General features: G+C 42.4%; 1 protein-coding gene across 5 annotated transcripts in view; it reads right to left on the reverse strand.

Annotated features, from left to right (window-relative positions):
* Positions 1–25,726, reverse strand: part of FANCL (FA complementation group L) — an 84,632-nt gene that overhangs the window by 54,572 nt on the left and 4,334 nt on the right. For 3 of the 5 annotated variants that reach the window (XM_074949506.1, XM_074949505.1, XM_074949507.1), the window contains 3 exons: positions 24,242–24,298; positions 17,791–17,888; positions 2,747–2,843 (listed from right to left, as the gene is read on the reverse strand). The exons of 1 other annotated variant lie outside the window; for it this stretch is intronic. In XM_074949506.1, the coding sequence (XP_074805607.1) occupies positions 2,747–2,843; positions 17,791–17,888; positions 24,242–24,298 (252 nt within the window). The remainder of the gene's footprint in view (positions 1–2,746; positions 2,844–17,790; positions 17,889–24,241; positions 24,299–25,726) is intronic. One more of the 5 variants, XM_074949508.1, reaches the window with a different exon arrangement.

The following is a 25,726-nucleotide window of genomic DNA, read 5'->3' on the forward strand; positions in this document are numbered from 1 at the left end:
GTAGGCTGGGTCCCCAAGGATAACTATAGGCATTTCAACATCACCAACAGTTATTTTCTGGTCTGGGAATAAAGTCCCTTCTTGCAGCTTTTGAAACAGACCAGAGTTCCTGAAGATGCGAGCGTCATGTACCTTTCCCGGCCATCCCACGTTGATGTTGGTGAAACGTCCCTTGTGATCCACCAGAGCTTGCAGCACTATTGAAAAGTACCCCTTGCGGTTTATGTACTCGCCAGCTTGGTGCTCCAGTGCCAAGATAGGGATATGGGTTCCGTCTATGGCCCCACCACAGTTAGGGAATCCCATTGCAGCAAAGCCATCCACTATGACCTGCACATTTCCCAGGGTCACTACCCTTGATATCAGCAGATCTTTGATTGCGTGGGCTACTTGCATCACAGCAGCCCCAACAGTAGATTTGCCCACTCCAAATTGATTCCCAACTGACCGGTAGCTGTCTGGCGTTGCAAGCTTCCACAGGGCTATTGCCACTTGCTTCTCAACTGTGAGGGCTGCTCTCATCTTGGTATTCATGCGCTTCAGGGCAGGGGAAAGCAAGTCACAAAGTTCCATGACAGTGCCCTTACGCATGCGAAAGTTTCACAGCCACTGGGAATCGTCCCAGACCTGCAACACTATGCGGTCCCACCAGTCTGTGCTTGTTTCCCGAGCCCAGAATCGGCGTTCCACCGCACGAACCTGCCCCATTAGCACCATGATGCATGCATTGGCAGGGCCCATGCTTTCAGAGAAATCTGTGTCCATGTCCTGATCACTCATGTGACCGCGCTGACGTCGCCTCCTCGCCCGGTATCGCTTTGCCAGGTTCTGGTGCTGCATATACTGCTGGATAATGCGTGTGGTATTTAATGTGCTCCTAATTGCCAAAGTGAGCTGAGCGGACTCCATGCTTGCCTTGGTATGGCGTCCGCACAGAAAAAAGGCGCGGAACGATTGTCTGCCGTTGCTCTGACGGAGGGAGGGGCGACTGACGACACGGTTTATAGGGTTGGCTTCAGGGAGCTAAAATCAACAAAGGGGGTGGCTTTACATCAAGGAGTATTTCATGCAGGACTTCACGGAGGGTTCCAATAAGAAATGGTGCACCTAAGTTATTGTTCTTATTGGAACAAGGAGGTTAGCCTGGCCTCTGAGAATGACCTGGTCAAGTCACCAAAAATTTAGTCCCTGCGCCCATGTCTGCCCAGGCGCTCCCAGCCGACGTGGCCAGGAGCACCTCGGACATGACGAGGACGACTATCAGTCATACTGCACCGTCTGCTGCCAGAAGGCAATGGGTTGCTGCTACTGTGTAGCAATGCCGTACCGCGTCTGCCAGCACCCAGGAGACATACGGTGACGGTTACCTGAGCGGGCTCCATGCTTGCGGTGGTATGGCGTCCGCACAGGTAACTCAGGAAAAAAGGCACGAAACGATTGTCTGCCCTTGCCTTCACGGAGGGAGGGAGGGAACGGGGGCCTGACAATATGTACCCAGAACCACCCACGACAATGTTTTAGCCCAATCAGAGTGCTCCATTGTGACTGCTCTGGACAGCACTCTCAACTCAGATGCACGATTGTTTGCCGTTGCTCTGACGCAAGGAGGGGCGACTGACAACACGGCTTACAGGGTTGGCTTCAGGGAGCTAAAATCAAGAAAGGGGGTGGCTTTACATCAAGGAGTAGTTCAGGCAGGACTTCACGGAGGGTTCCAATAATGAAATGGTGCACCTAAGTTATTGTTCTTATTGGAACAAGGAGGTTAGCCTGGCCTCTGATTGATACATGGCTAGATTTACCTCGCTGCACCTTCTCTGTGAGTGACTGCAGTGTGACCTAGAGGAATGAGTCCCCTAGACAGGGGAGAAGGCAAATGAGTACAACACAAATCTGGTCTATTTCTTGTTTTGATCCACTCCATCTATCTTTTACATCTTTGGCTGGCAGCAGACGGTGCAGAAGGACTGCATGCCATCCACATCTCATGGCTGCTCGGCAGAAGACGGTACAATAGGACTGCTAGCAATCCATATTGCCTGCCTGCTCACCATAAGACGGTTCAATAGGACTGACTGCCGGACTTAAGAGAATGACCTGGTCAGGTCACTAAAAATTTAGTCCCTGCGCCCATGTCTGCCCAGGCGCTCCTGATCGACCTCACACAGGCGACCAGGAGCACCTTGGACATGACGAGGACGGCTACCAGTCGTACTGTACCGTCTGCTGCCAGAAGGCAATGGGTTGCTGCTACTGTGTAGCAATGCCGTACCGCATCTGCCAGCACCCAGGAGACATACGGTGACGGTTACCTGAGCGGGCTCCATGCTTGCGGTGGTATGGCGTCCGCACAAGTAACTCAGGAAAAAAGGCGCGAAACGATTGTCTGCCCTTGCTTTCACGGAGGGAGGGAGGGAAGGAAGGGGGGACTGACGATATGTACCCAGAACCACCCGCGACAATGTTTCAGCCCCATCAGGCATTGGGATCTCAACCCAGAACTCCAATGGGCAGCAGAGACTGCGGGAACTGTGGGATAGCTACCCACAGTGCAACGCTCCGGAAGTCGACTCTAGCCTCGGTACTGTGGAAGCACTCCGCCGAGTTAATGCACTTAATGCACTTCTGTGGGGGGACACACACTCGAATATATAAAACCGATTTCTAAAAAACCGACTTCTATAAATTCGACCTTATTCCGTAGCGTAGACATACCCTTAAAGTATTTTCCCACAAATAAATTCACCTTTGCATTTAACTTCAGCGTGATTAGATGCTGTCGACCACAAGAGTCTTCTCCTTTTAGCTTGATGGTATTAAGGCCAGTATCTACATATACGACTCTGAAAGGAAAAGAAAACTCTGGTAGTATAAGAGGGAATTATAACTCGTAATCTTTGCTATATTCCTAATTAGTCTGTTACAAGTATTAATCAGTGGAAGTCCTGCATGCCAGCCATTGTAGATTTACTGCTGTTAATACATCAGTCTACTACTTAATGCAGTCATATATCTCTGGGTTATTTACAATGCGTGTCAAGGCTCATGCTGTGGTCAGTGAGCACTATGTTTCAGTTTTCCATCACTGGAACCTTTGACACACACAGCATGTTCCTGTCAGCCTCTACTTATGTACACATTAAACTTTCTGTCAAATTCCTTACTCCATTTCTGCAGTTTCTTACATTACAAGACTTTTATGTTGTCTATTTGCTTTTCTCCTCAATGAACTTCTTTTATGATCAATACTGTTATTTTAGAAAATTCAGTTGGTATTGGTTTATATACTCAAATCAATTTTCTAAAGAAAATACAGTATTAGAACAGGTATAAAGTAATTTACAATAATTTTCTTTCATGTTATGACAGTTTTATACAGTATACATGTACCCAAGCAAGTGTTAAGTGCACACTGAAGGTTGCTAAGTTTTTAAACGTGTAACCAATACAGGAGTTTTGTTTAAGATGCCACAGATTTAAGTTTCCTACTACAATGGAGACCAATACATTTTAAAATATACCATTCTTTGGAAATAAGGTCCCTTGAGTAGTTTAAACTATTGCCAAAGATGTTCTAACTTAGCTGAATATTTACCAGTGAACTGGGCATGTGGATATTTTGACACTTTTACAATACCATTCTCTTGTAAAGATAAAAAGCAGTCTAAGCGTATTGCACAACTTATCACCTATACTGATGACAAGGCCCATTCGAGTTCAAAACTAGCTTCTGCCTGCTGACCTGCCTAACAGGTTTTTTAAATAAAAACCATTACATGCTAGTCCAGTCACTGGAGTCAGCACACTGGGCAAATGGCTCTCTTTCAGGAGAAGCTGGGCAGAGGAAGTCTTATTAAAGCAGAAAAAAATAGGTCTGAACTGAAGGATATGCATGCTCTTGGATTAGAAGCAGAAGAAAATAGTGAAAAGAAGAAAATAAGGAAAACATTTGTAGTTCACCGCACACAGCATCAAATATGCAGGCATTGGAAAAAACTTAATAGAAAAGTGGTAGAAGTGGGGGATATGAAAAAGGATGCATTAATCATGAAATAATGTCATCTAATTTTCATGTACGATATCAAATGATTCAAAGTTCTTTTGGGTAATTTGACACTAATATCATTTTCCATAGAAAATTTAAGAGTTGAATTCAGGACTTACATGACAAGGTGTAATTAAGCTTAAGTCAATTGATCTGCATTCATTTAAACCCGGTATAAATTTGGCTCTAGTCTACATCTCCATTTTCAATCAGAAAATCATTAATCCCATCTTTTTCAAAAACCTTGCACCAGATCCCCATAGCAAGTTTTTATAAAGTGAGGATTAAGAGATTCTAAATCCATCCTTCACTTATAGTTGCTGAGAAAAACAAAACATGATTTCATATAGTTAAACAAGGAAATGGATAGTAGAGAAAAATGTAGTGTCATGCCCAATATGTAGTGTAACTGGTGCCTGCCACAAAGCATCACCAGATCAGATAGCAAAAAAGTAGAGAAAAAAAATTAAAGAGACGCTGTCAAGGTTGTTAGGATTTAAGATTAACCTACCTTGACAGTTGCCCTGTATATTTCAGAACAAGATCCAAAATTGGTTTACTGGTCATTGGAAACTGATGGACATATTCTATTTCAAACACACTTGTTACAAAGGAAACAAGTCTTTAGTTCTGTGAAAAAGTTTTATTTAAAAATACTGGAATCCTTACGGTAAGTCCAAAAAATGGTTAATATCAAATTAAGGCAATTGTAAAGACCTAACAACCCTTAGTGTGCCTTTAAAAATTAAAAAAAAAAAATACATATAAAACTGTTATAAATAAATAGCATCATGCCAGCAGCATGATCACATTCAAGACCTTAGCTTGGAAAGACCCTCCAATCAATTTCATGGACGCTGGAAACTAGGCACACTGCAAAAACTACCAAGTTTTGAAATGTCTTCAGAAAGGGTGCTATGATAGAGAAACCATGTGTATTTGTGCAATAATATACCTATATACACCTACCATATAAAAAAAATCCAAGGGAAAGTAACACCTATCTCCCACTTTTCCACACATACTTTTTTGTTTTCGAATTTATTGACAATATATCTTTGCAAAAAGTTGTTTTTAAAAAAATTTCAATTGCCATCTTAACAGTTTGAAATGTTGGAAAAGATCCTCAGGAAAATACACACGCGAATCCTCTATGATGTACTATTGAATTTAAAATCGATCTGAAAATCCTTACCCCTTAGAGCCTGGGATGGGGGAAATAATGAACTTTGACCTCTAGAACTCTCCACTGGTGGATGACAGACTGAAAGAGTACACAGATAGCCTCTCTTTATCTCTAATCAAGGTGTAAGACTTTAATATTAAATAATCCATAACAGAGATGCAGAGCTTGGAGGCAAGTTGTTATACATTACCTAGTGAAAACTAGGGCTAGCAAGCAATTTAAAAAAATGAATCATGATTAACTGCATTGTTAAATAATACAAGAATACCATTTAAATATTTTTAGATGTTTTCTACATTTTCAAATATATTTATTTCAATTACAACACAGAATGCAGTGTACAGTGCTCACATTATATTTATTTTACTACAAATATTTGTGCTATAAACACAAAAGAATTAGTATTTTTCAATTCATCTAATACAAGTACTGTAATATAATTTCTTTATCATGAAAGTTGAACTTACAAATGTAGAATTATGTACAAAAAAACTGCATTCAAAAATAAAACAATGTAAAACTTTAGAGCCTACAAGTCCATTCAGTCCTACTTCTTGTTCAGTCAGTCACTTGGACAAACAAGTGTTTACATTTGCAGGAGATAATGTTCTTGTTTACAACGTCACATGAAAGTGAAAACAGGTGTTCACATGGCACTGTTGTAGCCGGTGCCGCAAGATATTTACATGCCAGATGCGTTAAAGATTCATATGTCCCTTCATGCTTCCCATTCCAAAGAGCACACATCCATGCTAATGAGGGGATCTTGATAACGATCCAAAGCAGTGAAGACCAATGAATGTTTACTTTCATCATAGGAGTCGGATGCCACCAGCAGAAGATTGATTTTTCTTTTTTTATTGGTTTGGGTTTCTGTAGTTTCCGCATTGGAGTGTTGCTCTTTTAAGACTTCTGAAAGCATGCTCCACACCTCATCCCTCTGAGATTTTGGAAGGGACTTCAGATTCTTAAAACTTTGGTCGAGTGCTGTAGCTATCTTTAGAAATCTCACATTGGTACCTTCTTTTCATTTTGTCAAATCTGCAGTGAAAGTGTTCTTAAAACAAGCAGCATGTTCTGGGTCATCATCTGAGACTGCTGTCACATGAAATATGTGACAGAATGCAGGTAAAACAGAGCAGGAGACATACTATTCTCCCCCAAGGAGTTCAATCACAAATTTAATTAACCCATTATTTTTTTAATAAGCGTCATAAGCATGGAAGCGTGTTCTCTGGAATGGTGGCCTAAACATGGAGGGGCATACAAATGTTTAGCGAATATGGCATGTAAATACCTTGCAATGCCAGCTACAAAAGTGCTATGTGAACATCTGTTCTCCCTTTCAGGTAACATTGTAAATAAGAAGCCAGCGGCATTATCTCCCATAAATGTACACTAACTTTTTTGTCTTAGTGATTGGCTGAACACGAAGTAGGACTGAGTGGACTCGTAGGCTCTAAAGTTTTACATTGTTTTGTTATTGAGTGCAGTTACGTAACAAAAAAAAAATCTACATTTGTAAGCTGCACTTTCACGAGAAAGAGACTGCATTATGGTATTGTATTAGATGAATTGAAAAATACTATTTCTTTTGTTTATCATTTTTACAGTGCAAGTATTTGTAATAAAATTATAAAGTGAGCACTGTACACTTTGTATTCTGTGTTGTAACTGAAATCAATATATTTGAAAATGTAGAAGAACATCCAAAAATATTTAATAAATGTCAATTGGTATTCTATTGCTTAAAAGTACGATTAAAACTGCAATTATTCACGATTAATTTTTTTGAGTTAATTGCGTGAGTTAACTGCAATTAATCAACAGCCCTAGTGAAAACCTTTTTCCATGTCTGAGTTTAGTATTTCACCATCAGTGGCTTTTCAGATTCCAGCAGAATCTTTTGCACTTCAGAGCATGCCAAATCAGAAATAGTCAATCTCCCAGGATCCAGGCTGTAAAGTGGAACAGTTACAGATTGGGAGTCAGCAGGTGCAATGGCATTAGTAGGAGATACTGAGGTGCACAAAATTCATATAGAAATACAGTCTAGACCGGTGATTCTCAACCTGATAACCATTGGGGGCTGCATATGCAGCTCTCTGTGTTACTTGGGCCACATCCACACAATATATATACTACCTATATGGCCCTGAGGATGTCAGTGGCCACTGCTGTGCACTGATTGGACCAGAAGAGGGCTGTGGGTTGAGAACCCTGGTCTAGATGCTGGAGGAATTACTATGACCCATGCGCTCTTCTCGCATATTTTTGCTCACCAGTGGGATCAGTGGAAAAGTGTAAAGGATTACTGAGGAGATGGGGGGCTGTGGTGCCTTTAACTTAACTGTTTGTATTCAGCCCTGCACTGGAGGAGAAATGAGAACACAGCACACTTGTGCGCTGACATAACTATGCTGGTATAGTCTCCGTAGTGTAGATGTATCACTGGCCATGTTGTCTCTGAAGTCTGTGCCCACAGTGTTCGCTGTTAGTGCACTACCTGTGCTTGCCAAACACAGACATAAGATGCACTTGATGAGCTAGGCATCAGTTCCACACAGCCATGCCCTCGCAAAGCTGTTGGGACTGAACACCTTGTTTGTTGATGTAACACATGACTATCTTCTTGTCAGTGTCTTGAACAATACTGTCTTATCAGTAGTAGGAAAAAAAATTGATATCCCACCTTGTAGCTCTCAGTTCCAGAACATGGAGTTTGATCTCAGGTACATTCCATCAACTACGAACTGTTAGCTCCTAGGGGTGTGCAAATTAGATGCACTTGTGATAATCACAGTAGATGGGAACAGAAGACTAAATGTATTGTCTGAGAGTTCACAGCATTGGAAAGTCCTACGGTTGTTTTGTTGTTACATATATAAAAAATACTCTGTCTTCTTTGCCTGCATTTTAGCCAGTGGGCTCACTTAGATACGCAGGGGAAACTTCATCCTGTGAATTACAAGCAGGAACCATGTTCTTTTTGGCTAGTAAAAGGCTTGTACAAAAGAACTGGGTCTTTTATCAATAGACATTGCCCATCTCTCCTTAAGGGAGGGCAGATTATGGCTTCTCATAAGAAAGTATTAGTTTGGCATCTGCTGAAGAAATCACCACTTGACAGTTTTACCTGTCAATATCTCATCTGTCTTTTCTGGTTAAGGCTATTGAAAAAGTGGGGGAAAAGCAACTCTGAATATCTGGTAGCCTCAGACCTCTTGCACTCTTTTCAGTATGGGTGCCAACCAGGGTATGGAACAGACTGCTCTGGTTACATTGGTAGATGACCTCTTGGTAGTGAATAAAGATTTCATCACCATGCTATTATTAAATGCCAGATGGCAACACTTCATGCCAACAATATCAAAGCTAACTCCTTTGTGGACCCCAGCAGAAGAGGCTAGAGCTGTTTTTTGGATGGCTCTGTTCTTTTCTATTGGATAGCTGCTCTCTCGCTCTCTCTCTGAGGGAGCTCTCATGTGGGGTTCTGCAGGTTTCCATCTTGTCACTCTCCCATCCAATGTATATTTAAGGAAATTGGGAGGATTAGTCAGGAGATGGGGGGGTTGTGGTGCCTTCAGTATGCTGACGACTCCCACCTTTGTCTCTCTATCACTTCATCCACCCATAGGTCAATTGCCTTAGCCAGTGTTTGGAAGACATTGGGGCATGGAGAAGAGTTAACTGGCTGGTTGAAACACAGTCTGGAGAAATCTGAGAGGATGTTGATAGATTCATAGATTTCAAGGAGAAAAGGGACCATTGTGTTAATCTAGTCTGAACTTCTGAATGACACAGGCCATAAAACTCCCCCATAACAATTCCTAGAGCATATCTTTTAGAAAAACATCCAATCCTGATTTAAAAATTGTCCACGATGGAGAATCCACCATGACCCTTGGTAAATTGTTCCAATGGTTAATTAATCTCATTGTTAAAAATGTAAGCCTTATTTCATGTCTGAATTTGTATAGTTTCAACTTCCAGCCAGTGGGTTGTGGTATCTCTTTCTCTGCTAGATTGAATAGCCCATTATTAATTATTTGTTCCCCATGTTGGTACTTTTCGATTTGGTTGCAATCAGCCCTTAACCTTCACTTTGTTAAACTAAAGAGATCGAGTTTCTTGATTCTATCGCTATAAGGCATGTTTCCTAATCCTTTAGTAATTCTCATGGCTCTTCTCTGAACCCTCTCCAATTTAGCAACACCCTTCTAGAATTCTGGCACCAGAAGTGGGCACAGTATTCCAGCGGCAGTCATACCAGTGCCAAATGGAGAGATAAAATAACCCCTTGTAGTGGGATGGACACCCGCTCAGGCCCAGAGGGGTTTAGAGCTTAGAGCCCCCTCAGCTGGGGGCCACACTCCAATCAGGGCCCAGCTGGCTCTATAAAGGCTGTGAGCTAGAGGCCCAGAGAGCCTCCATCTGCAGGGAGAAGGGCCTGGCTGCAAGGTGCCGAGCAGGACACCTAGTTTGGAGCAGGGTTGGGGAAAGGCCAAGGGAACCTGGGAGTTCCAGCCTAGGAAAGCCCCAGGCTGAGGGCCTGCTAAGGCCTGTTAGGTACAGGGGATGCACGGAAAGCCACGGGTAGGCAGAGGCAGCACGTCCAAACCCAACCTTGCTGGTGATGAGTGGCTCATACTGCAGTCTGCCGCAGGGCACGGGGGCTAGCTGGTGACTGGTAGGAGCCTACGACTGAGGTGAGGTCGGGATAGTGGGTGGGGGTTCCCCTGGGAGGGGGAGACCCAGAACTGTGGGGTACTGCCAGGGGGCAGCACCCAGTGAAAGGGGCACCGGGGTCCTGGGAGGGACACGGGAGCCAGCAGCAAGGCGAGACACCAGCCTGAAGAGGGCACTCCGGAGGCTGGTGAGCTAATTCCTGGAGATGACCAGCAGGAGGCACCGCTGGTGAGTCTGCGCCCAGTTACACCCCTCTACTCCTACTCAATATACCTCTGTTTATGCATTCAAGGACTAAGTTAGCCCTTTTGGCCACACATTGCACTGGGAGCTCATGTTCAGCTGATTATCCACCATGATCCCTACATCTTTTTTCAGAGTCACTGCTTCCCAGGATAGAATCCCGCACTGTGCAAGTATGGCCTCTTTGTCCCTCCCCCTTGCCCCACACACACACAGGTGGTGGTGAAAACAAATGGAAGAGATGGTAGAGATGATATCACTTCATCTGTTTCAGGGGCTTGAGTAGCATCACAGGGCAAGGTGCAGAATTTAAGAATCTGGTTGGTGCTACCAGAAGAGCACATAGCAGCTAGGGCCAGAAGGTTGTGCCAGTTTTTCCTCAAAACCAAACCTTGCCTTGTTAACTCCAAACTAAACTACTGCAATGTGCCCTACATAGGGCTACATCTTATTTCTGTCCAGAAGTTGAAGCTGATATAAAATTTGACCGATTGTTATTGGGTACATCTTCTCAGAAATATTTGACATCAGTGGTTTTAGATTTCCACAGGTCACCTAATTAGGTACATAACAGAAAGGGAAAATTCTGTTTTAAGGGAATATTCATTCTAGGACCCTCCATGTCAGACAGTTTCCATGGTGAGCATTACCCATCTCAGTGGCAACTGGGGCAGATCAGATGTTTGCTCTGAGCCTGGATTTAGGACTGCCCCTCAGGAAGAACGCTCCAGAACAATAGCTTCCAAAGCTGAAAAAAAACACCATATAAAAAGGGTATTCATAGAATCATAGAATCATAGAATATCAGGGTTGGAAGGGACCCCAGAAGGTCATCTAGTCCAACCCCCTGCTCAAAGCAGGACCAATTCCCAGTTAAATCATCCCAGCCAGGGCTTTGTCAAGCCTGATCTTAAAAACCTCTAAGGAAGGAGATTCTACCACCTCCCTAGGTAACGCATTCCAGTGTTTCACCACCCTCCTAGTGAAAAAGTTTTTCCTAATATCCAATCTAAACCTCCCCCATTGCAACTTGAGACCATTACTCCTCGTTCTGTCATCTGCTACCATTGAGAACAGTCTAGAGCCATCCTCTTTGGAACCCCCTTTCAGGTAGTTGAAAGCAGCTATCAAATCCCCCCTCATTCTTCTCTTCTGCAGACTAAACAATCCCAGCTCCCTCAGCCTCTCTTCATAAGTCATGTGCTCTAGACCCCTAATCATTTTTGTTGCCCTTCGCTGGACTCTCTCCAATTTATCCACATCCTTCTTGTAGTGGGGGGCCCAAAACTGGACACAGTACTCCAGATGAGGCCTCACCAGTGTCGAATAGAGGGGAACGATCACATCCCTCGATCTGCTCGCTATGCCCCTACTTATACATCCCAAAATGCCATTGGCCTTCTTGGCAACAAGGGCACACTGTTGACTCATATCCAGCTTCTCGTCCACTGTCACCCCTAGGTCCTTTTCCGCAGAACTGCTGCCTAGCCATTCGGTCCCTAGTCTGTAGCGGTGCATTGGATTCTTCCATCCTAAGTGCAGGACCCTGCACTTATCCTTATTGAACCTCATCAGATTTCTTTTGGCCCAATCCTCCAATTTGTCTAGGTCCTTCTGTATCCTATCCCTCCCCTCCAGCGTATCTACCACTCCTCCCAGTTTAGTATCATCTGCAAATTTGCTGAGAGTGCAATCCACACCATCCTCCAGATCATTTATGAAGATATTGAACAAAACCGGCCCCAGGACCGACCCCTGGGGCACTCCACTTGACACCGGCTGCCAACTAGACATGGAGCCATTGATCACTACCCGTTGAGCCCGACAATCTAGCCAGCTTTCTACCCACCTTATAGTGCATTCATCTAGCCCATACTTCCTTAACTTGCTGACAAGAATACTGTGGGAGACAGTGTCAAAAGCTTTGCTAAAGTCAAGAAACAATACATCCACTGCTTTCCCTTCATCCACAGAACCAGTAATCTCATCATAAAAGGCGATTAGATTAGTCAGGCATGACCTTCCCTTGGTGAATCCATGCTGACTGTTCCTGATCACTTTCCTCTCATGTAAGTGCTTCAGGATTGATTCTTTGAGGACCTGCTCCATGATTTTTCCAGGGACTGAGGTGAGGCTGACTGGCCTGTAGTTCCCAGGATCCTCCTTCTTCCCTTTTTTAAAGATTGGCACTACATTAGCCTTTTTCCAGTCATCTGGGACTTCCCCCGTTCGCCACGAGTTTTCAAAGATAATGGCCAAGGGCTCTGCAATCACAGCCGCCAATTCCTTCAGCACTCTCGGATGTAACTCGTCCGGCCCCATGGACTTGTGCACGTCCAGCTTTTCTAAATAGTCCCTAACCACCTCTATCTCCACAGATTCAACTCAAATTCAACAGATCCTTGACATAAAATTCAGAGATTTCCTGAAAGAACACCCTCTTCCCTTTCAAACTACTTAACAAGTGAACAGCAAGGGGAAAAAAAATACCTTGGACATAATGCAGGGAGGGAGGGTCAGAGCGTCTGACATGGAGTGTCCTAGAATGAAAATCCACACTAAGGTAGAATTTTCCCTCTCAGTGTTCTCCAAGTCAGACAGTCTTCAAAATGGGATGTTAAAAAAAAAAAAAAAAATTCATCCCTAGGAGAAGAGAACGGATTCAACTTACCCTTGTAGAATTGAAAAGGAACTTAGGTATTGCTGTGAACTCCGTTCGATAACATCCTTCTACTAAACACTGCACCAGTAAGAGTGAGGATATTGAATCTACAGTGGAACCTCAGAGTGCCAAACACCTTGGGAATGAAGGTTGTTCGTAACTCTGAACAAAATGTTTTGGTGGTTCTTTCAAAAATTTACAACTGAACACTGACTTAATACAGCTTCGAAACTTTACTATATAGAAGAAAATGCAGCTTTTAACCAACTTAATTTAAATGAAACAAGCACAGAAACAGTTTCCTTTTACTTGGTCAATTTTTTTTTTTTTTTTTTTTTAGTAGTTTATGCTTAACACAGTACTGTACCACATTTGGTTTGGTCTCTGCTGCTGCCGGATTGCATACTTTTGGTTCTAAATGAGGTGTGATTTACTGGTCAGTTTGTAACTCGGGTGTTCGCAACTCTGAGGTTCTATTGTATAGTGTTTGAGAAGTGTAGATGAAAGGCCCTGTAGCAGCCTTAGAGACCTCCTCATAAGAAGCATGTTATTTCTTCACCCACAAAAATCACTGCTCTTTTCATACAGTGCATATTAGTAAGAGGAGTTCTACCTGAGGTTTCGAATGAATCATAGAATATCAGGGTTGGAAGGGACCTCAGGAGGTCATCTAGTCCAACCCCCTGCTCAAAGCAGGACCAATCCCCCATTTTTGCGCCAGATCCCTAAATGGCCCCCTCAAGCATTAATCTCACAACCCTGGGTTTAGCAGGCCAATGCTCAAACCACTGAGCTATCCCTCCCCCATGTCTCTCCTATATATCCCTTTGTAGGTTCTGTAATAACCTCACATGCATTTTACTTCCTTGGTATATTTGAAGTCATATAGAAAGACAATAATACCACTTCCTATCATATGAGGAGTATGGTGAAAAGACTAAGATCTACCAGATGTGAAGCCGAGAGATGGTATTAGGACTCATAGCACACAGATCAAAATCATGACAGGAATCTGCATATTGCCAGAGGACTGATAAGACTGGTGGTCCTCAGGAGTCTTATATGATGGTGATGAGTTTCTCCTGGGTTTTTTAAAGTGCAATACACCTGCAGTTGCTGACTCATCTTTCCCAGAAACATTGGCCTTGAGCCTCATTGTAAAGACACTAGAATATCCTTTGCTTCAGCTGACTTTGCCCTGATGTGTGTCCCTTGTAATACCAATCTCTAAACTTAAAGCAATACATAGACATAATTTGTGAATTTCCTCCAACATGGCAAGATGATGTCACCTTCTTTGAATAAATAACTGTAGTTCCTTCCTCTCAGCATCCCAGATAAGCCAGGCAGCACTGGATATTGATTAGAATAGGCCCGATTACACTACGTGGGGAGGTGTTGTATGTGAGCAGAAGTTGGAGAGGTGTTCCAGATGCATTTAAATTAGGTTTGAGAACAAAAGACTTAAGCTCAATGAGAAAATAACTATAATCACTGTGGCCTGTTCCTTCACAATCTTTATCCTCCGTGGCTGAGGGGTGAAAGAAATAAAGGAAGCTATTTAGCCCACGTCTGAGATAAGGATGCCACAACCTTTGAAAGCAAGTGTCTCTCCCTTACGTAGCACTACTTTTGGTTTTCCAAGTGGACTTGAATGCAGATAGGTTCATCAATAAGCTTCCACTCTGACTTATGATGCACTGAAAGACTAAATTGGCTAGACTGCATTCCGTTAGTTCTTAATGTGTCTTCCTGAAACAGCCAAAACTGATTTTTCTTCTTAGTGTAGAACCCTAAGGAATAGAGTGAGCACTTCTGTCCAGAACATTAACAAGGTTACTTCTCTAAGCAATGCTGAATGTTTTCTGCCTTTTAGCAATTATATATACACACCATTTTTCTGCAAAAGCATTTGCTTGAAATAACTAACAAACTTGATGGGCCATAACATGAGACAGGTTATGCTCCATATCTCTTCCTTGGATGACATTGCCTTCAAGTCTTATAGGAGTTCAAATATATGGGGTCAAGTATCTCTAGACCGGATATCAGGTAGCTGTTAAATTATATTAAGAATGAGTTTACTGAGAGATACTAGTTCTGTATCTGGACTAAGATCTTTAAATACTGGATTGCTGCCATTCCTGGCTGGAAGTGAAGCAAAATTTTTGCTAGGTATCTACCAAAGACCATTATCCCAGGAGCTGAGTCAGATTATATCTTAGGAGAGGTATGTAATGTTTGGCAAAGCAAAGGCTATCTTTTCTTCTCTCCTCCAAAATAAAAGTTTTCTTGGACAATAACTTGGACTTTTGTGAAAGCTGTAATTGGTCTTTCCAGTTGTTCACTCAGAGCCATGCTTCTAAACATTTTTAGATATACCTTCCAGGCCTGCATAACACATTGAGAAGGTAACCAGACACAGATACACGTCTCCTTTCCACTTGAAGGGAGGGATGTGGAGCCCTGCAACCTGACCCAAACCTGATGGGACCTAATTACAAATGTTGAGTGGGAAAACAACCAGACACTTTCAGGCTTGAGTTAGCTCAGCTCTCCTCCTGCCTATGACACTGGTACAGTGGTATGCTTTGCTCCTGCTGACAGCTTGCTGGGCTGTGCACGCTGCTAAGTGAGTATGCCAATGAGTGGCAGTGCTTCTGAGTCCACAGAAAGATGCAGTGGACAGTAACAGCAGGGCACAGGCACATGGAGCTGCCACCGCACTGATCCCATGGGCAGGAGCTGACAGCACTGACTCAAGTTCGGTGGGAAGGGTAGGGATCGAGTTGGAAAACAACTCAATCTTCTTGTGTTTGGGTCTGGTTTTGGCCTAAAAATTAGGCCCAAGCAGACTGCTAGACGGATGAATGAAACTTGTGAATATCCATGTGTATGTTACAAGTCCAAGAGAACAATACGTTGTATAGAATATGCTTCTCAGTGTAGCAGAAACTAAAATCTCTGCATGACTCTCCCCAATCATATCATCCATAGATTTTTTCAGGAGATTTATTTTCATATTCTGAAATTTTGGGAAGATAATGCTGAAATGATGGATTTCAGTATTTCCACCTGGAATATTGATTTCCTTATAAACTTGAGAGCCCTGAGATCTAAAGTGGTCTAAATGCTATTGGATTCATAGACTTTAAGGCCCGAAGGGACCATCACGATAATCTAGTCTGATCTCCTGCACACTGCAGGCCACAGACCCTCGCCCACCCACTCCTGCAATAGACCCATAACCTCTGGCTGAATTACTGAAGTCCTCAAATTATGATTTAAGGACTTCAAGTTACAAAGAATCCATCAGTTACTCTAGTTTAAACCTGAAACTGACCCATCCCCATGCTGCAGAGGAAGGTGAAAAAACCCCAGGGTTTATGCCAATCGGACCTGGGAGGAAATTTCTTCCCAACTCCAAGTATGGCAGTCATTTGGACCCTGAGCACATCAGCAAGACCCACACACGCACCTGGGAAAAAATCATCATAGTAACTCAGAGCCCTCCCCCATCTAGATTCCCATCTCCAGCCGTTGAATATATTTGCTACTAGCACCGATGGGCCGCAAGCCATTGTAGACAGTCTCATCAGACACTCCCCTCCATAAATTTACCAAGCTCAGTCTTGAAGCCAGTTAGGTTTTTAACCCCCCACTGCTCCCCTTAGAAGGCTATTCCGGGACTTTACTCTTCTGAAGGTTAGAATCCTTTGTCTAATTTCAAGCCTAAACTTGTTGTTTGCCAGTTTATATCCATCTGTTCTTGTGCCATTTCATCTTTGTTCCTAGATATGCAGTAAGCAGGAACGTCTCATGAGTTAGAGCCCACTCCCTCACCTGGAGAGCTTTCTTCACACAGAAAGCATACCCAGCTATCTCCCTGTCCAGTATAGTTACATGAAAAATGTTATAAAAAATGGTGGCTTGATTGCCAGCTGAATGAAGACCTTATAGGATACTACTTGACCAACCTCATCTCCAGAGAACTGATGTGCAATAGTTGTTCATGGAGAGACCAAATTCCCTGGTGTTGATTCCCATCTATGAGTTTCCCACTATTCCTGCCGATGAGCTGCCATGTTGTCACAGCAATATGAACATCTCCCACACACACAGTGCTCAGAAAGAGCTCGAATGGACCCAGACAGTTTGCAGCCCCGAGCAGGCTCCCTAAATCCACACACTTCCTCTTTTACAGAGTGGAGCCACAATGCCTCCCTGCATAGGAGCCCCTTATGACTGCAAAGGAGGAGTCAGATTCACCCCTCAGACAGTGTAATGTACTTCTATGTGCTAGGTTTCAGAGTAGCAGCCGTGTTAGTCTGTATTCGCAAAAAGAAAAGGAGTACTTGTGGCACCTTAGACTAACAAATTTATTTGAGCATAAGCTTCCGATGAAGTGAGCTGTAGCTCACGAAAGCTTATGCTCAAATAAATTGTTTAGTCTCTAAGGTGCCACAAGTACTCCTTTTCTTTTTATGTGCTAGTTTGTTAGAACAACTGTGTGTCATCTAGGCTTTTATGAAAGGATAAACTCATTTGCTGGTGCAACAGTAGCTTTACCTTCTACATGTAACTCAGATATGGTGACATCACTTATCTTTCACTATTTAATGAAAAGTGTCACAATCAAATGATATACAACTCCGGGAAAAAGCAGGAGAGAAAAGGAGAAAGAAGTTGTATTAAAAATATTGTCTATGCTGACAGTTTATAGCACACATAAAAATTGATTTCTTTATAGTAATATGTAGCATCTTACCCTTCAGGTCATTTTTTTTTTAATAGTGTGATAGGTCTTTTGGTTCATATAATAGTTTCAGAAAAGCAAAAGCAGTAGACTGATGATCTCGCTACCAAACTGTTCGACCTGTTCAGACTAAATTAACTGACCAAAGATACTTTGCAGCATAGATATTCTAAAGATAATCTCTATTAAGTAATGAAAAATAAACATACTTATTCCAACCCAACGTTTCTATATCTCTGACAAGGTATGAGTAGTATTCTGGAGGTGGGGGTGCATGCAGCTCTTGTGCATTCTTTAAAGCAGCTTCCTGTTTAAAAAAACATTAACACACACCATTATAAATGGCACACAATTTCAGTATTTTTGCATCTATTCGGTCATACAATTTTAAAATTCATTCAAAAATATTAAGTTTAAGTAAAATTAACGGTACATTTAATTTGCTTTTGTTTTAGCCTCCAGATGAAGCAGACGAAGAAGCAGTTTGGTAAAGTGCTTCAGATAACGATCAACTTTTTTTTAGAAGGATGTTGACACTGTAGTCTTCACATGTAAATATCAAGTGTGCTTTTTAAAAATTTGAAGTCAAGTATCTTGATTGAAAGAACACTTCACTTCAAAAGTAAAAGGTTCTGTTAAGTGCACAGCTGCCTCCTGGGCTCCACAGCCACAAAGGCAAGTCTTTACTTCTTTGTAAAATCCTCTGTCTTCTTTAGAACTTAGTACATAAGGGTTTATATACCAATCCAAACCTATTCCATTTCCTGATTTTAATACCATGTGGTCTTTAGGGATGAAGTTGAGGAAGAGCTGGTCAAGTGCTTGTCCCCAGTGTCCTAGTAAGCAATCTCCCCTGACAACCAAGTCTAGGGCCATAGAAAAATCAGACCATATGTTCCATATTGTGTTCATACACAGCGATACTCATTTCCTACAAGCATATTTAAAATGTTAAATTATTTTTAAAGAAAAATAAAATTGGAGGTATATTTCCAATCTAGAACCACTGATCAGAGGTGTTCATCGACTCTCCTCTCAGGAAGACTGGTAGTCTCATTCACAAAGTATGAAAGTAGTCAGGGGCTGAAATGAGAATCCAGGAAAGAGGGGTAAGGGGAGAAGAGGTGAGAATTAGTGCAGATGTGAAAACATAACTTAGGCCTTTATCATGAATGGGAATTGCCCATAGGACAGTCAGAAAAAGCCCAGTTCAAAGGAAGACCAAGGCAATCAAGTTTCAGAACAGATTTGTACAGAAAGCAGCACCCTTCAGGAAAGTTATGAATGAACCAGATGCAGTTTCTATAATAGAACTGCATTGATCTTATTGCATTAAATCCTGTCCATCTTCTCAATTGTTTGTTGCTGTGCCTATATATTGTACCCAAACTCTCTTCAGTTCAGAGTGAAACAAAAAAGTTTTACTGAAGGGACCAGGTAATCCAAAGCCATATCACTGGTTAACTCTAACAGACCTCAGGTAGAAAGACACAAAGGAAACACTCAAATGAAGACTACTAAATGGTGGATTGGGGGAAATGAAAGAATGAATGCCCCTACCCCAATCAAATGGAAAACCACTCCTACTGCAAGTGTGCAATGAGTCCCAGGTTTTGTTTTTTTCGTGGAGGTATACTATGCCAATTTGAAATAGATGTCTTAGTCATATGGTGGGGATTTTCAAGCCATTAATTTGACATTCAATAATGTGACTGTGGATGAAAAGCTGTGATCACAGACTTCAGTCAACAATGCCATATTTTCTCAGGAAAACTGCCCATTACAGTTAGGAGATTGTCTTATAACTCTTTCGCTCTGGCTCTAAGTTGATTAACGAATGCCCTCTTCAAAATACTGTCAAAGACTTCCCAAAAAACCTCACAAGTAGTGTTTATTAGCATACCTCAATGTACTTCAGAGCAACCTAAAACTAAAGTGTGCAGCAAGATTCCTGGATTTGGCAGCTGTTTGCATCTATTTCTATTTTAGATGTCTCTTTGTAATAAGAGCTAGAAACTTCAAAATTAAAACAAATACTGCAGCACAATTCTGCAAAAAGGGATGAAAATCATGTAACAAGGTCCTCCTTATTAGTTTCCAGACAGAACTCTAACTAGTAGATTATATTTAAAGTAAATATAGATTCTGTATAAAATTCATTATTAGCTAGAATAAGTGAAATTTTGGCATCGCGAAGAAAAATTCTGGGATACTCAAGGACACATTTTCCATTAAAAATAGTAATTTACTGTTAAAGTAACAGAAATACACCATCGACATCAAAGAGATTTTTCCCAAAGAAGTTTAATATAAAACCAGTGAAAGGCTTTAAAGAGCAGGGCTCCACATAATAAATTCTGGTTAGTATTTCCACATATTTTGTTGCAATATTCTCAATTTAAATTTTTATTACTTTAGATGAAGGAAGAGTCTGCTGAGTCAATCTACAGAATATTCATGAAACAGATTCATTAGCATTTTTCTCTGTTTCACAGAAGAGGAGCAGCCCTTTTTTTGTGTAGGAAGTAGTTTGTAACCTCCCGGGGAGTAAAACACTACATATAGAGTGGAAAGAAATGGGCTACAGTTGCCCTCTTGTCCACACAGGCAAAGACTGATAGAGTACAACTGAGTAATACAGCAACGTGCAAAAACAGTGCTCAAATGTCAACTGCTCTTCAGAATTTCTTTGTAAACAATTTTTCCCAGTTACCACAACACTTGTTTTCTCACACAATACACTCACAGTCCTCCCTCATCAATGCTTTTGTTAATAACTCTGCTAGGTCCTAGATAAGCCATAAATACCACTGAACAAATTGCTTTGAAAATGAATTACTTTACTTTGATGAAAATGGAGCAGATTCGTATAGCCAGTCCTCAGATGCACAAAGACCCCAAAATATTTTAGAATACTTGAATCAAGATATCAAATCTTTACAAGATATCATTTGACCTCACTTTTTTGAGCATTGGTCTCTCCATCTTAATTTCATGTTAAGTGAATTAATCCAGCACGAATGAAAGAACACCTAAGCATAGGCTGAAAAATATTCTATTCTGCCCACTTTATATATATAAATACTTCCCATGTCATCAGTGTATGTTAAAAGAAACTTATTAAATTTGTAACTATATTTATATCACGTAGGAGTTATATCACAACAGCATTAAACAATCCATGACAGATTTTATTGTCCCTTTGTTATCTGTTGTCTCCAGTAGTTTGATTTGGGAAAATCAAAACTGTGTATGACACACAACTGTGATCCTTTCTAAATAAGCTAGAGGCCTGTTAGATTTCCATTTTGAATAATAAATGTTTTGCTTGCAGACATAGTACAGTATCTATTTCTTGGAGTTAATTTATCTGATCTTCTAATTCCAGTATATAAATGCCTGTTGAGGGGCAGATACTTTTATTTAGAATTGTGAATTGACTTTTGTATATTGCTCCAATTTTGGTAATATGGTGGCAGAATCTTCAGCATTTATTATCAACTATATCTGCTTTATGTACACACTATCCAGTAAAATCTGTTTACTATTGTTTCAGAAAAGTCAGATGAACCAATTGTTTGACATTCTGCTATATTTCTTCCCAGTCCTCTTCTGACAAAGACGTATAACTACTGTCCACTTACCTTCCAGTGTGGACAAAGAGTTGAGCCATTTGTCTATTGACTACATGGTGTTCTTTATTACCAAACTTAACAAGTTTGCATAGTATTTGTTTTCATTTGAGACATACAGACAACCCAATGTACACTCTGGAATTTAATTTTGCATTTATCAAACAATTCTGATTATATGTACGCTAAGGCCCTGTGTGCACTACAATTGTTACCTATGTTTAAGTAGTATGCTTAAATACAAGAGTGTCCTGCCTTTTACATTTATTTTGTCCAAATAGGTTTATAACCATGATAAGGAATTGTGTTCTAACCATGGTAAAGAACAAAACTTTGTCTACACGAGACTTATTTCCTTAATTTCTCATCCTTGCTACCACTTGTGCAGCATCACCAGTGGAAGTACTGGTGTAAACAAGGTGCCAGCAGTCACCAACATCTTTAAACCTCCATGTCATTTGATCAGCCACAACACTGTTGTTAAATTGCTTGCACCCCATCTACAGTAATATTTCCACTACTGCTAATTACGCCGACGTACAGCCACCCCGGTAATTAAACCATTTTTGCATGTCCATACTATGCTCCTTGTGTTGGCTGAACGCATCCACAATAGCAGGTCTTGCATTGACACAGAGAGCGGTGCACTGTGGGTAGCTATCCCACTGTGCAACTGGCTGCAAGGTGCTTTGGGAAGGGTTTGCAATGCCTCACAGGGGCAGGTACAGGGTCACATGATGAAGGTTTCTCAATACCATCGTTCCATGGGCATCCTACTACATTGCCAGCCACTTTTCAACTGCTCTGGTAACCTGCAACCTAGCCATCTCTGTCAGAAAGCATGGATCCTGCACTGCTCTTCAGTATTGTGCTATGCGTTATGAACACAAGGTTATAAGAGGATCCCAACCAGGGGTGGGGGGATGCTATTTGGTGGGGATGCCTTGAAGGAGCATATTAATACTGAGCCACAGAAACGTGTGCTGCTGTAGTATTCTGAGCCTGGCATTGTTTGTTTGCACCGTGCTATAACCTTGCAATGATCGCTGTGTATGCCTGAAAAGTAACACATTTTAAATCACTTTTTAAAGTAGCACTCGGTAATATGACCAAATTGACATTGCTGAACACTAACACAAAAAGCCTACAGGGGAAGACAGGAGTGAGAGACAGGGAGTAAATGAGAGAGAGAGACAGAAATAGAGTGTGTGTAGGGCAGAGGTCCCCAAAGTGTGGGGCACAGAGGAGCACTGGGGGGGGTCATGGCCGGGCCTGGGCCAGCTCCCCCCCCCCCGGGGGTGGGGAAGGGAGCACCACCCAGTCCCTCTCCACTCCCAGCTCTGCACCAGCCCCACCCCCAGCCGTGGACCTGGCTCCTGGGCCTGCCCCCAGCTTCGGCCCCAGGTGTAGTCCTGCTCTCAGCCACAGCTCCGCTCCTGGCCCCAGACCTGCCCCAGCTGCAGCCCCTGCACTCCTGTTCGTGAGTTCCCCTTCTCTCCCGCCTCCCTCCCCGGGAGCTGCAGCTCCACTCCCAGCACTGGCCAGGGGGGCACAGACAGGAATAAAAGGGGGCATGACCCTGAAAAGTTTGGGGATCCCTGGTGTATGGGAAGTATGTGTGCTGGGGGACCGTGAGTGGTTCAGCATGCTGTCTCTAAGTTCAGACAGCAGTCAGAAGCAACCAATCCTGAGGCAGAAGCTGGTGCACAGACAGCTGGCCTCGCCACCCCAGCTCAGCAGAGACTGGTATACCGGCGGGGGGAAGGGGACATCCCGACATCAGCCCCCACCTCCCTCCCCGACTCTGCACAGCACAGCAATCTCTCTCCTCCCCACCCCAGAGCAGCAGCCTGCCCTGCCCTGCCCGTCAATGCCATCCTAATGCTGGGGAGAGCAGGATTCTGCATTAATATTTTGATACCGTGAGTCCCTCCAACTTCTCCCAGCCTCCTCTCCCCACAGACCAAGGAGATCCACCCCCTCCCCTGTTGTCCAGGCAGGAGTGCATTTACTGCCAGGAGCTCCAGGAGCTGGCATGCTCACATGGGCAGTAGTTATGTGAGCTCTCCAGGCTGAAACTTCCTGGGGCTTCGAAAGGGGAGGGGCACATGCCTGTGTTGCTTGATGTAGGGCAGCAGAGTTCAAAACAGTGAGCAGAGCAGTCATAGTGGGCATTGGGGGATCTCTCCCAGGGCCAATTATGGCAACCTAACGAATGCAGGGTCCACACGGACGCTTTGTTGATCTGACTTTGCTGCAAAAAGCTCTACACCTCTCGTCAAGATGGTTTTATTTTGTCGGCAAAGTAAGAGAGTTTTGCCAGCGGAGAAGTATTGTAGTGTGTACACCTCCACTGTTTTGTCAGCAAAATCTGCCTTTTGCAGACAAAACTGTGTAGCGTAGACAAGGCCTTAGTAGCAGCAACAATGGGAAGATTCTGGGAGGAGAAAAAATAGTGTAGTGTAGACAGCTGCCAACTCTCCTCAAAGGATGTATCTACACTGTAAAAAACCCCATAACAGTCAGCAGACTTGTTTAAAATTTAGTTAAGCATGGTTCAGTCCTACCTCAGACAGGACAGAACTATATTTTGAATTGTGTTCCCAAATCACGCTGCACAGAACACCTTACTCCAGTATGGTGGGGTTTTTTGTTTGTTTTTAAATGTAGAAAAACCCCTGTGAAGACGATATCAAGAGAATGATCCTTTTACATGATTATAAGATCGGTATCAAACCAAAACCAGAGGTAAAAAATCAATCAGGGAAGTACCTTTTTTACAGGGCCACTTGCTGGATTATTACTTCTGGAACACTCCAAGTAGTCTAATGAGTAAGAACTAATGCCGGATACTATAATTACTAAATAAACTAGCAGTCTGTAGTCCTAAAATTGCAGTATTCTAATCAGGTTCATTTTAAACTTTAAAAAGCTCACAAATTCATTCATAGCTTTCTAAACAAAAGGCAAGTAATGAGAAAGTGAAAATTAAGACCATTTGAACATCCCCTTGGCATATATTACTCACCAAAATAGTTTTAAGCTCCACCATAAAACTGACCAGATCAGAACAGTGTTGCAACCTCTGGGGAGAAAACGTTATCAATTAATTTCCTCCATCCAGTACGTTTCAGTAATAATTTTAGTTTCATTATCTATTTTCTGATATTGTAATAAATCAAAGAATGTAAAATAGGGGGAAAATGCAACAGATTTAAACCATATTTCAGTTAAAAAATAGAACAAACCGATTTCAATGTCAGAAATTTTACTGAATAAATTAAGTATTTTTCATATATAATTTAACTGACGCTGACAGCCAATGAGAACAAGTAGTCTTCGTGATTCAGAGCCCATTTAAAAAATCTTCCCTCATTGACTAAAATAAAATTTTAACCCCACCCTCCCACATTTGGGTGTGTCAGTGCATTTCTACTTTTCAAGTCCCCAATTTCATTCTTCTGGGTGATAAGTCAAACTCTCCTCCTAAAGAGCAGGCTGTAATAGGTAGTTATGTTAGCTAGCTGACGATATGTCTATACTAGCACTTTATTCGGCAAAGCTTTTGTCTGCAAAGGGTGTGGAAAAAAACACCCCTTGATCGACAAAAGTTTCACTGTCAAAAGCGCTGTTGTGGACAGCACTATTGCAGTGGGAGAGCGTCTCCCACGACATAGCTAGTGCTTCTTGTTGGGGTTGGTTTAATTATGCTGGCAGGAGAGCACTCTCACATGGGCACAGAGCAGCTACACAGCGCTGCAGCTGTAGCGGTACAGCTATACCACTGTAAGGTCCGTAGTTTAGACATAGCTGTAGACTAGCTTTTTTGACCATAACTGAATGGGTAATTCCATCTTGGAAACGAAAGTAGCCGTCACAATTTTGTAGCCAGGATGGCCCCCGCAGAGTTTCTGTGGACTGCCCACTATTCTTCCAGATAGAGCCCATAAGAGTACGTTCAGACTACACAAGCAACTATAGAACAAAATTAAGCTAACACCCTCCTATTACTGATAGTTCTTTTAAACTCACTTTTTTTGTATTAAGTACTATTAGTAATAAAAAGGAGTACTTGGGGCACCTTAGAGACTGTCAAGGTTCCTCCCCCACTCTGAACTCCAGGGTACAGATGTGGGGACCTGCATGAAAAATCTCCTAAGCTTATCTTTACCAGCTTAGGTCAAAACTTCCCCAAGGTACAAAATATTCCACCCTTTTGTCCTTGGATTGGCCGCTACCACCACCAAACAAATACTGGTTACTGGGGAAGAGCTGTTTGGACACGTCTTTCCCCCCAAAATACTTCCCAAAACCTTGCACCCCACTTCCTGGACAAGGTTTGGTAAAAAGCCTCACCAATTTGCCTAGGTGACTATAGACCCAGACCCTTGGATCTTAAGAACAATGAACAATCCTCCCAACACTTGCACCCCCCCTTTCCAGGGAAATGTTGGATAAAAAGCCTCACCAATTTGCATAGGTGACCACAGACCCAAACCCTTGGATCTGAGAA

Source organism: Natator depressus, chromosome 3 (assembly GCF_965152275.1).
Source record: "Natator depressus isolate rNatDep1 chromosome 3, rNatDep2.hap1, whole genome shotgun sequence".
NCBI lineage: Eukaryota > Metazoa > Chordata > Testudines > Cheloniidae > Natator > Natator depressus.